At 35.9% G+C, this 12,026-nt stretch overlaps 2 protein-coding genes across 3 annotated transcripts; both read right to left on the bottom strand.

Annotated features, from left to right (window-relative positions):
- Window positions 1–1,250: 1,250 nt before the first annotated feature.
- On the bottom strand, window positions 1,251–4,844 carry LOC140829006 (SNF1-related protein kinase regulatory subunit beta-2-like). The gene is made up of 4 exons (XM_073191937.1): window positions 4,295–4,844; window positions 3,358–3,536; window positions 3,113–3,275; window positions 1,251–1,754 (listed from the first exon to the last, which is right to left on the bottom strand). The coding sequence occupies exons 1-4, from the start codon at window positions 4,478–4,480 to the stop codon at window positions 1,428–1,430; spliced, it is 855 nt and encodes a 284-aa protein (XP_073048038.1). The 5' UTR covers window positions 4,481–4,844; the 3' UTR covers window positions 1,251–1,427.
- A 1,961-nt stretch (window positions 4,845–6,805) lies between these two features.
- Window positions 6,806–10,993, bottom strand: LOC140829005 (nudix hydrolase 2-like). 2 transcript variants are annotated; one of them, XM_073191936.1, is made up of 10 exons: window positions 10,938–10,993; window positions 10,660–10,749; window positions 10,332–10,549; window positions 9,444–9,509; window positions 9,249–9,347; window positions 8,227–8,304; window positions 8,082–8,132; window positions 7,949–7,983; window positions 7,621–7,729; window positions 6,806–7,526 (listed from the first exon to the last, which is right to left on the bottom strand). In XM_073191936.1, exons 1-10 carry the CDS (start codon window positions 10,972–10,974, stop codon window positions 7,326–7,328), a joined length of 984 nt encoding a protein of 327 aa, XP_073048037.1. In that variant the 5' UTR covers window positions 10,975–10,993; the 3' UTR covers window positions 6,806–7,325. The 2 variants fall into 2 exon arrangements, with proteins under 2 accessions (XP_073048037.1, XP_073048036.1); XM_073191935.1 differs by having other exon boundaries at window positions 9,210–9,347; window positions 10,938–10,992.
- Between the last annotated feature and the right edge of the window lie 1,033 nt (window positions 10,994–12,026).

Genomic DNA, 12,026 nt, shown 5'->3' with positions numbered 1-12,026 from the left:
TGGCCGAGGATTTCAGTCCATGGACTAGGTACATTTTTTAGGACTTGGAGGCCCAGCTAGTCATACTTTTTGGGTTGAATTATGTTGTTTTGTGTTTGATCCACGCAGTTTGGTTTGGTTTTACAGTTTAATTCGGTTTGGTTCGATTTCAAAATTTTTGAATCCACCCCATTATTTTAAAGGTTGATAGGGTGAAATGAGCCATGTTCCTCTTTCTGGGGTAATAGTTAATCTAATTCAGTTCTGTAGCTAATTTTTTGCGTCAGAATAAGGAGAAGAAACAGAAGGAACATGGAGGAAGAGGAGCGGAAGATCGATACAAAAAAATATAACAACAGATTAGTAAACATGGAAAAGAAAGAAGAGGAATGAGCCAGCGGCGGCCTTCTTTTCCTTTGACACTACTGTCAACTAATCGTGTTTGAAAGAATGAGCCGAGTTCGACTCCAACTCCGCCGAGCTCGACGCAATCAGCAAATTGATTACTAAATAAATTGACGGAGCAGTTGATCGATAAACTCAAACTACACTTGCAGGGGATCAAAGCTCAAAGTTTTCTACTCTTGCTGGAAATGACTCAGATGGAAATTTACATTGTGTATATAAACAATCAAAGACAATGACTCGAGATGGAGGAGATAAACCACCACTGAAACTCAACTGGCATATACTTTGACAAGGGCTCAATTAGCTGAAGCTTTTCTGTCAAATTTTAAATGCTGCGCAGATTTCGAGGTAAATTGTTTATCCCGACGCTGCAAAATACTTGATCGATACATGCTGAATTAGTAGAGCTTGCTTCAGCAACACCTTGAGGGATAGAATCTGTGACAGCACATATCACAAACGATTGCGGAATGCATTCTTCATGGCTAGGTGAATGTGTTTATAAGAGGGTAAACAACCAGTGATTCTGAAGGATAACAAAATGAAGGAAGAAGATGAGAAAGACTGAAAGACGCGATAAAAGGAAGATGATGATAAGAGGATGACATCAGGAAAACCGATGGTTGGCCAGCCAAGTATCACAAGGGAGTAAACCCCTAAAATATTGTTCTGTCATGTGATCTATCATTGTCATTTGGGTTTGGGTGCATTCATGGGTCAATAATTTGTACTGGCAACCGGCATTTTTTGATTCACCGAAGTTAATTAAGTAAACATCAGAGTTTCAATAAGTTTGATGAACTAGGAACTATGAGAGCAGAACATCTTCGGGATCAGAATACTAACATGAATAGGGAGATGGGTGAATAGGAAGGAGAAACTATTAAGACCCAAAAAAGTGCTTGTCAAAACATATTTTTTCTAATGTTCCCTCTAATGGCTGTTCACAAAGTAAACATGACTAATAAGCCTGGCAAATCTCTGTCGATTATATCAATTACAGTAAAAGATGAAAACTGATGTCCATTTAACAGAAATTTTTACCTCTGTATGGATTTGTAAAGCACCACGGTCACATATTTGGAAAGGAATCTAGTTGTAGAACCAAGTGCTACCACCGATGGCCGGCTTCTGTCTCTGTGCATATAAAGATGATTCAGCACCACATGCTGAGGCCTCGAATAAGGAGGTGGAATCTCCAACTGTGGGGATGGAGCGTTGAGCAAAGTCAGATTTAGATGGGGAGGAACCAATGGAGGTTCCTTCGCAAAATCCTCTTGACCAAGTTGAGCGTTGTTGTAGCTGGCATCTGGGGACTGAGGCAGTTCGAAACCAGAAATGCTATCGATATCTTCTGGGACATAATCCTGCAGCACATTGGAGATTCCATATTAACAAACCAAGGCAATCCACATAAATTGATAAAACTAAGCATAAACACAAGATGATGTGATGATTGACGATTATCGTTGAGTTAGGCGGTATGTCATGGAAAGCATCTGTTTTGAAGAAACTATAGGAAATAATTTATTTCATATTTCAGAAATTTTTTCAGCATTAACATCGTTACAAAACCCCAAAACAAAAGAGTAAATTCAAAATATCTTGGGGGGGAGAGAAGTGGGAAGGGGGCCAGATCTCTTGCAGTATTTAAAAATGGTATAATAACCCAGTGACTAGAATTTCCTAAATTCTTTTGTTCTAGCCACCACACACTCCTCTTCTGCGTGACCAAGGGCAGAGAGAAAAGAAATGCTCTACATCCATGTGAAGACGAGTATCATTGTCACAGAGATGCGGAAACATAAATTTACAAATTGCGCTTCATTTTAAGTAGTGTTCCTAGTATTTACAAGTTACAAAGGTGGGGTTCCTCCAGATTATCAATTAGATTCTCCACCAACTCTGAACTTCCATTAGACAGACACTAGTTAAATACTCATGCCTCAATTTGTACTTGACAGAGTACGGTGAATTAAGCATGCAGTCCCATTAGATAACCCACCAAGTGAAGCATGCTCAAATTAACATGATATTCCATTTGTGGATAGAATTTCCTGTAGCTTTGGAAGTTGGAACGGTCTCAAACTTGAAATTAGATGTATGAAGCAAATACATGACATAAAAATGATACGAAATCAGTGACTGTAAACTAGACTTCATTTTTACCATCATCTCTTGAGGAAATGACTGGGTCAAGGTATATATCAGATTCTGAGGTGCATTGCAACCATAGCCAGGTTTTCATGCCCCAAATAAAAAATGCTACACTCTTCACCAAATGGAAAGGAACTACTAGTTAGGAAATGAGTAAAATATTTTTAATAAACTTTCAATTCTAAGCACAAAGCGCCATCATATACTCCTTTAAAATATATACAGTCAATTGTTCGATTTTCGTGCTTGGATTGACAAAAGGTTATATGGTTTTGGTAACCAATTATGGGCAGAAGAGGCTAACACATGTAATAAAGCAACTGAAGGAAGAGGGAAATGAAAAGCCCAGGGTAATCCAACAGTTCAGCCATCAATGTCTATCTTTGTAGAGCTCATTCACATTGGATGCCAAAAGTATTCACAGGTCAGTCATCAGTGATACCTAAGACGTGTTCATGGAAGAAGTCTATGCATTTTTGAATCTAACGTCCTTCCCATAAATTATGTAGTTCTTGTGAAAGGTAAAAAGTTTCCAACGCCTGCGTCAATAAAAGAAAACAGTAGTTACCTGCAAATCTAAAGTGTTATAGGCATTCCCAGATTCATCCTGATCACATGGCAGTTCCGGGGAATACCTACATTGCCCATCAACAATGAACCTGTACTGATAAAATCCTGAAGGAAGTACTTTCATTATGGTGAAATCTTTCCCCGATTTCTGCAATGGCTCCCTGAATAAAGACCAAGGATTTAGAATCTGTTTAAGATATTAAACAGCGAGTTAATAATGCATATGCAAGACAATAAATCAACCTGGTTTTCCAATCATTCCATGACCCCTCCACAGCAACTTCCTTGCCTCCATAGCTCCACATAATCATAGTCGGAATTCCATGCTCGTTATTCATGTCTTCGTACACTGAGCTAGTTTGCATCCATGAAGGATTTGGGATTTGCAACTCATCAGGTCTTTGCAAAGGAACCACTGGCATCTGAAATTACAGATACGACAGATCTCTTTAAGGTATACATAATTGAACAGCTGCACACCGCATAGTTTCATTTATAAACCAGCATTCTTGGCTGGGTGAAATATGTGGAGTCACATCGAATAAGGAAAACAAATACAGAGATTTCTTCACCATAGCGAGAACCAACACAGACTGAAAATATCATGAACAGTAGTTGCAAATTTGGGACAGAATTGTATGCAACCATTAATTGATGTATGTAAATTTATACGGGATAGTTACTTTCAAACAAAAAAAAAACTGATTGAAAGGATATCCAGTTATTCACTTAATCTTTCTTCCAAATTCTGTGCACAAAACAACGACCTATCGTGATTAAGGTCCTTTAACATTAAAGAACCTTAATAGCCGACTATTATTTTCCATCAAATTTCAATGAACACACAGCGCCTATCAAAATAAAAAATAATAATAATCCAACACCACAAATCTGAAGAAATTATTCACCCACGATGGAAAAGATATATAAATTCTAACCATCAAAGACTGCAGATCTAGGCTAGTATTTGAGGCTAAAGGAAATCACCAACACACCACACAACATAGCCAACGAGATAAAATTTCTAACTATTTCTCAAAATCACAGATTTTGCTCGATTCAAACACAAGATCCAATCTTTACACTCCGCAGACAAATAGGAACAAGTTTTCGTTACTCAGAGATAACAAGAAACATAAATGCTTCTTTTTTCGTTAAAAATCCATGAGAAAATACGGACCTGCGGTCTAAACATCAGGGGAGATTGCGAAGCCCTAGGACTTGGTGGGGGGGACTGCCCCATTAACTCAGCAACATGCCCACCAAATTGATCCCCCATGCTAACCTGCGCACCACCACCAACCTCATCCTCCACCTCGGATGGGCCGTCACTTCCACCCTCTTCCCTTCCATTAGCATTCCCCATTACCCTATCCTTCTTGTTGCAAAAACACAACAGAAGAACACGAACTCCCCCCTACAAGAATCTATGTTCACGGATACCAGTTCAACAGAATCCCAGTACAAAACATGCCGAAGAGAAGGAAAGCGAGAAAGAAAGCAAGCAAGCAGAAGGGGTAGGCTAGATTTAATTGATGAATCTCCCTGATTAATTACTGGAATCTTGGTGGTACGAAATAGTATTTTGTTTGATTGCTGATCACAAGAAAGTGGAGGAAGGGTTGTGATATCATATCATCTCTTTTTCTCTTGTAATCTAATCATGTATTCTAGTGTAATCAATCTTGTCCTGTGAGTTCGGAGATGTGTTACGTTGTTAAGTATTGGGTTTGCCCATTTGTTACAATTAAATAATTATTGTGATGATGAAAGTAAAGAGAGTGGGGCGAGTGGCGAGGAAGAGAAGGGCCCCAACCGGTGTGACCGTGTGGGTTTAATGGGGGATGCAGGTCACATCATTCCATCTCCCTCTCCTTTCATGACAAGTAGTATACACAGTTTCTTTTAAAAAAATTGGAAGATTCAGACTTGTAATCAGAGTTTTTTCGAATTAATATCTCGTTTCAAATTTGAGATGATGATGTGAAATGAATGTAAGCCATCGGTATATTATATTCGAGTCTTGGTTTCAAATAGTACGTCTCTTGTTAGACGATTTCACAAATCTTTATCTTAAGACAGGTCAACCATACCGATATTCACAATAAAAAGTGATACTATTAACATAAAAAGTAATATTTTTCATAGATGACTCAAATAAGAGATTCGTCTCACAAAATACGACCCGTGAGACTGTCTCACACAACTCGTGTCCACCACTACATATCAATAGTATAATTTTGACATGTGTCCACAAAGTCAATAAAAAATAGGAATTTTTACCGTGATTGCCCTCGAATAGAGAAAACTGAGTGGGTGGATCGTAATTTGTTAGATGAAAATTGAAGAAACAAGCTATATATGTGGGTGTATACTATTATATTAAGTTACACAATTTCTGTAAGAAAAACAAAATGATGAAATTAAGATGTGGAAAGTCATTTTGGAACATGTTCAGCAATTCTTGGCTTAAAAATTGCTTTTACCACTTGCATTGGAAAAATAATTTCACGGTGTTGTAAAGTCTTGTACTTGTCAAGAAATAAGGTGAATTTCTACAAGTATCTTTGCTTTTGGCTATAGAATATGAAACAAACCTTATCAAGATCTTAAATAATTGGACCTACCCATCGATTTATCCAAAGTTATTGGATCGATCAAACACTTTGATCTAAAAAACCCAACTAGTATATCCAACTAAGCGAGCTTTTAACTCGACGACATGTTATATTTTAAACTGAGACATTTCGAGTTCGAGACTTACTTTCATCTCCACAATGTAAGCATCAAAATACTTTTCCCAAAAAATGTAAGATACTTTTTTTTTCCTACTACAACATTGAACCCCACCAAAATCAAGCAAAGTAAAAATGGAAGTGAAAATTTTGATTGTGAGAAGGGTGGTTATATGTCTTTGTCACAATGAAAGGCTACAAAAATAGATTGATGGAATGGGAGGCGAGGAAAAGGGGAAAAAATGGAGTGGTGGGGGCCAAAAGAGCAAACGTTTTCATTTATTTTGGGTCCGCAATTTAATCATCAAATACTGTTTGAAATCGCTTTTTTGTTGTTTTTCTATCGAGTACGATTAGGAGATTGTAAATACTGATAGCGTGTTTTGGCTTCTTACCCCGACCAACATTGTAACCCCATCACGATTATTGTTATTATCAAACTCATATTAAGAGTTCATGTAGAATATAATTATAAAGCTCCATTTGATATGTGTGATGTGATAAGTAAATGATTAATAATTAGAGTGATTAAAAAATGAGAGTTATGGATTAATAGGTACCCAATGAGGGCCAATAGGATAACTAAGAATATACAATATTCCAACCAAATGAGGACCAATAGGATAACTAAGAACATACAATATTCCAACCAAACGCAGGATGATGAATGATTAGTTAATCCACCTGACCAAACTGACCCTGAAGGTTAATTTCATCCGCCGTCTTTGAGGTTTGTCATATTAAAAAAAATCCAACTATACTTGAATATCACGTATATCCACGTCACTCGAACTTTATGAAAAGTAACAGATATTTGCAGCAGTGACAATTGTTTTAGGCATGAATATTTGAGGTTAGCAAATGGATGGATGGCCATTTTCTTGGTTTCGAAAGAATCTTGATTTCAAACTTGAGGAGGGAAAAAAGACTTTATAAAAAATATAGAGAATGAATCATAATACACAAGAATTACTATATCGGTAGTTATTAAATGCACTGCATGAATTACTTCACGAGGTCAAATGTCTTGTTCAAAGCATTTAATCGACTTTCAGAATTTCTTGAAATCATCCATCTGTGTAGCCAACCAATTATGTAATGATGCGTTTGGATCGAGCCAATCTCGAGTTAAATTATTTCTATTTCACGTTTCAAATCCTTTGTGCTTATTTGGATGTTTTTTGTGGGTACATTCAAAGCATTATACTGGATTTAAGTCCACCCAAACGGAAATAATTTGAGCTACTATCTATCAAATCCTTCTGGTAAATATATATTCTTCTTCTCAAACACAACCTTACTTCTTCTGACGACTTGCATTCGACACTAGATTCAGCTTCTGAGTTGCACTTTAGTACAATGAATACATTTATGCACGGAGGACTGAATTTTTTTGTTGCAGTCCAAAGGCCCTCTTACAAATTTGACTAAACTATCTGTTGAACGAATTAGATATATAGCTGTCGAGCCCTGATATCATAAAATTTTGAGGTCATACCTGTTTAAGTACAAGCAGCCCTTACTATCAGAAAATCCCGTGGTCGTAGGCACAGGAGAAAATCCAGAGTATCCTTCGTCGCCCTTTTCTTTCTTTTGTCGGCATATATCAGCAATGTACCTAAGAAGCTCGTGTTTCTGAACAAATGGTTGAGCTGTGTATTCTTCGTACGACATCCACTGGAACATGTTAAAGAGATTATAAGAACAGTATATTTTAATGGTTTCTAATATAACTGAATGGTTTCTTGGATGATGACAACTCAAAGAAAACCTGTGCTGCCTCTATTTCTGATTCCTGCGGCTGGATTTCAAATGAGAGTGCTTGCATCATGCAAACGAAAAAAAGATCTGATTTCCCAAAGAATGATTTGTGGCTCTGTCTGGGGGATCATAGAATAAAATGTACAAGATAAACCAACACAACATAAAATAGAAAAAAATCAAAAATACAGGAGAGGAAGTTTAGACACACAAGTGATTACAGCAACGAGCACAGTATCAAATTACAATTTTTTTTTGGCATGGGGATGTTTAAAATAAAATGTGGCCTATATGTCAAATTCATCATAGAGTGGTACAAATTTTGAGCAAAGATGTACCTCAATGCTAGAATTTCAAGAAATTTTGAGTCAATCTGAAACAGGATAGGAGTGAAGAAGAGCATAGACAATTAGATGTATAAAGATTGGTCAAACATCACATTTTAAAAGATATAGACCAATTTGTTCTTACTCCTGTTTCTTCTTTTACTTCTCTGACTGCAGCATCACATATATCTTCGCCCTGTGAACATAAGAAAGATTGATAATGTTTGTCGGGAGGTTTCATATTTTAGTCATCTGTTTTAGAAAATGACAAACTGGACATCTGAACCTACCTCATCAACAACACCCGTTGGGAATTTCCACACCCCTGATCCCCGAAATCTGCCATTCTTTTCCTGAACAACTAGAACCTGTATAGGATCGCAAGTAAGTGTGAAAAGAGTGTATATATTTCGTTTCATGTTGCATGGGTAGAATTGTGTGTGTACATTAAAAGAGGGTGAGTCTAGAACAGCAAAACCTATTTCATTCATGCAATCTGATATTTCACATGTGATGAAAGGCCAACATCGTAGATCCAGTTTTTCCATTTTCTGGGTTCTGTTCATATAAGTTGAACGAAGTCCCTTGATGCCGATACTTGGGTTCCAGAGATTTAAGAAAAGAGATACCTTTTTTTACCACTCAAGCAGCAGCAACAAATGTTTTTTGTACAACAAATAATCAATGTATGCCACAACCCACATGCATAAGCCATGATAAAAGGTTTTGTTCTCGGGACAAAGGGAAAAAAATGAAAAATCAACACCACAAGCTACTCATATAAGCAGCACCATGTAACCCCCTCAGGTACTAAGTCTTGGATTTCCTTCTTACAAATTTCTATTTGTCATCCTCGGAGCAAAGAGGAAATTTTCTTCAGATTTAGTCATATGTTTGAATGACCCCTTCTTAAACAAATCATGTAAAATCTGATTTTTTAAAAAATTATTATCTTTGCTTCAAGCTAAATGACAACTCCCTATTACACATGCACTTTTCTGATTCAAAAAATGCACGTTAATACTTACAAAAGATTTAACCGGGGTGCAAAAAAAGTTGAAATGATATAATATCATGCGTCAAAGCAAAATCATTATAGTAAAAAAATCATTATCTTTGCTTCAAGCTAATTGACAAATCCTAATACACACGCACCTTTCTGATTCAAAAAATGCAAGTTAATACTTTCAGATGTAAATGGTGTGCCAAAAAAGTTGAAATGATATCATGCGTCGAACCAAAATCATTATAGTAACATTATATTATGGCGTACTTCGTTCTTTTCATTCAATACGAATGCACCAATACCCACTCGATGTGTGGCATTAGCTGGCAGAGTATTTGCACTACTAGGAAGCCAATGCACAAGCATCAAATATCTAGGTTCTGCATGGTGAAAATAGAATCCTTCCTGAAACACAATATGTCAATGATAGCAAAGAATGGCAAAATTATTGAAGCGTTTTGTTAATTGAAAAAGAATAACTATTACTACATAAGAACTTACCATGACAGCAGGCTCAACAAGATTAACAAGATCAATTGGCACTTTAATCCACACACCCCTTTTTCCCTGCAATATCATTCATCTCAATCTCCAGGGTGAAAATGAACTTTTCCCTTTAAAGTAAAATCTAACAAAACAACCTAAGAAAACAACCATCATCTCAAAATGGTTATATTTACTTAGTCGTGCATGAGGCATTACGATCTCAGTACTGAAGGGCTAACCAAAAAAGTAGCCTCACGTTCACCCAATCTATCCCCAAGGCAACCAATATCCTTTTTTGAAGTCAATCCTGCGTCCCACTTCACTTTAACCTGCCAATCTCCCCCAAAATGCCACTAACAAACAGCTTACAAATACAGGGCAAAAGAATAAAGAAATGAATTCAAGCCCGACTTGGGGAGAAGAAATATTTGCCAGGAACGTATAATTATATGAGAAAGTTTTCAAAATTCTGAAGAACTTGATTTATAGTTGCATTTACTAACTTGATTCCACCATCGCACATATCAGTGTTCTTGGAGGTATGGACTAAACGCGTGCTCAAATTATTCGCATGCATATACCAGCAAAAATAGCACGTGGGACTATAATTTTATCAGGTTCTACAGATGTTTATTTAAGTCCATAAATGAACAAAAAGGATTGAAATTCACATTAAAATCCTTCCTTCCTGAAAAACTTCATTATTCTACCACCGCAAAGAACAAAGAAGCAACGCATTGGAAGTTTGTAATACAACATATCCACGCAAACATGTAGCTCTTCACTGAATACTCAATTAACAAATCGATCAAAATTCCAAGCTTCGTAAAAAAAATAATAATAATTGAAGATTCAGTAATTTTGTTTCCATTTCTCAAACTCAGCAGCTCAGCACAAATATACCTCTTTTCTCCAATGGGAAAGCGAAGCTCTGAGTAAAGAAGCAAAAACACCGGGATCCATGGGCTCACTGGTCATTTCCACTATCACACCTCCATGATCATCGTTTTTCGCCTCCAAAATTCTCTCCACTTGCTTCTCTGATGAAACTCGTGACATGGAAGAACTCATTGAGGACCTGATACTCGAGAAAATTCCCAATATCAACCTGTTGGTTTTCCCTGAAACATTCAAATAAGCGCCCCGATACTTTCTTAACCCACGGATTAACCAATCTTGGAATCGCTAATTGTCAAATTCAATAATTACTAAAGGGTTTTGTCATTGGAACCTTGGGATCGAAGCGATGGATTCAGAGTGGACAAGGGGCGTTTCTTGGAGTAGAAAGATAGATTTTTTGAACTGGTGACACTGAGAATGGGTGAACGAGATCCTACCCAGGTGAGCATCGCCTCCATGAGACGATGAGATGATGGATGGCCAAGATCTTGCCAAACATACAATTTAAAAAAAAAAAGTAGTCCTACATATGCATGGACAAATCTTGATCATCCATCCTATCATAGGGCAATACCCGTATAGATAGGATGGAATAAACCCTGAGAATGGAGGACCTGGACACAATCATAAGCCGGGTTACTATCATACTCCTCCTCCCCGTAATTGGAAGTGACAAAATATCTGTGTTCTTCTGTCCTATAACCTCATTTGTATTATATTATTATAAAACACGATATGGTCAACATAAATACACTTTTAACAAATTTTATATATTTTTATATTTCGATGATTATTATTATTATTATTATTGTTATTATTATTATTATTATTATTTGTCTATTAAAAAAATAATAATGAACCTTATAAACTCTCTCAAACAATTTATAACTAATAAGCTTATAAAACATAAGACATGTGAGGTTATAAACTGCTTTAAATAAGTTTAATTAAACTGTACAACTGGTTTATAAAAGCCAGAAACTATGGTTTATAGGTTTTCATTTTCATTTAAAAATAAAAATAAATCATTTTTCAACACTTACCCAAATATCAAATCGTTTTTTTTTTCAATAAAAGCACCTTAATTAAAATTTGAATTAATTAAGTGATTTTCATGCCACAGTTTATATATCCAAACTCGTCAATGATGTTTTTGAACATTTTCGGGTTTTGGGTGAAATACATTCTTTTAAAAAATTTGTTTTTGAAAAAGTATATGTATTTTTTCACATTTCACAAAAAATCATGTCATCATATCGAGTTATGGCTATCCATTATATCATATTATGGCTAGTAGATTGAAAAACACATGTATTTTTCATATTTCACAAAAAATTATGTCATTATATCATTTTATGATTAATCATTTGTCATTATATAGGGTTATGACCATCTACACAAAAAATACAAGTATATTTTAATTGAATAGATAGATAGATAGACCCATAAAAAAGTTCAAACTTTTTTTTGTTGGGTACCTAATAACTGATCGGGTATTGGTAAAATACATTAACCTTATTTTTTTTTTAAAAAAAGTACCTGACCCGATCAAGTTTCGAGTACTCGATATCCGACAATAAACGCCCATTCCTACTCATCATATAGTTGTATAGCTAAGGTAATTTAATGAATCTTATAAATTATAATAACTAATTTTAATTTCAAAATTACGTCCAAAAATAAATTCTTACAATATCA

This window comes from Primulina eburnea, chromosome 4, assembly GCF_022965805.1.
Source record: "Primulina eburnea isolate SZY01 chromosome 4, ASM2296580v1, whole genome shotgun sequence".
In the NCBI taxonomy this organism is placed as follows: Eukaryota; Viridiplantae; Streptophyta; class Magnoliopsida; order Lamiales; family Gesneriaceae; genus Primulina; species Primulina eburnea.
The sequence above is the reverse complement of the archived record's forward strand: the minus strand, read 5'-3'. Positions and strand labels throughout refer to the sequence as shown.

Bases quoted from the DNA above. Each gene is read 5' to 3' on its own strand.
- LOC140829006 (XM_073191937.1), bottom strand. From the start codon at position 4,480: ATGGGGAATGCTAATGGAAGGGAAGAGGGTGGAAGTGACGGCCCATCC. The intron at 3,537-4,294 runs GTCCGTATTTTC...CTGTAATTTCAG, and splicing joins CCCTGATGTTTAGACCGCAG to ATGCCAGTGGTTCCTTTGCA. The intron at 3,276-3,357 runs GTTGATTTATTG...GTCTTTATTCAG, and splicing joins TGGAATGATTGGAAAACCAG to GGAGCCATTGCAGAAATCGG.
- LOC140829005 (XM_073191935.1), bottom strand. From the start codon at position 10,974: ATGATAGTAACCCGGCTTATGATTGTGTCCAGGTCCT. The intron at 8,305-9,209 runs GTACGCCATAAT...GATCCTATACAG, and splicing joins TATTGAATGAAAAGAACGAA to GTTCTAGTTGTTCAGGAAAA. The intron at 7,984-8,081 runs GTAAGAACAAAT...ATCCTGTTTCAG, and splicing joins AAGTAAAAGAAGAAACAGGA to ATTGACTCAAAATTTCTTGA.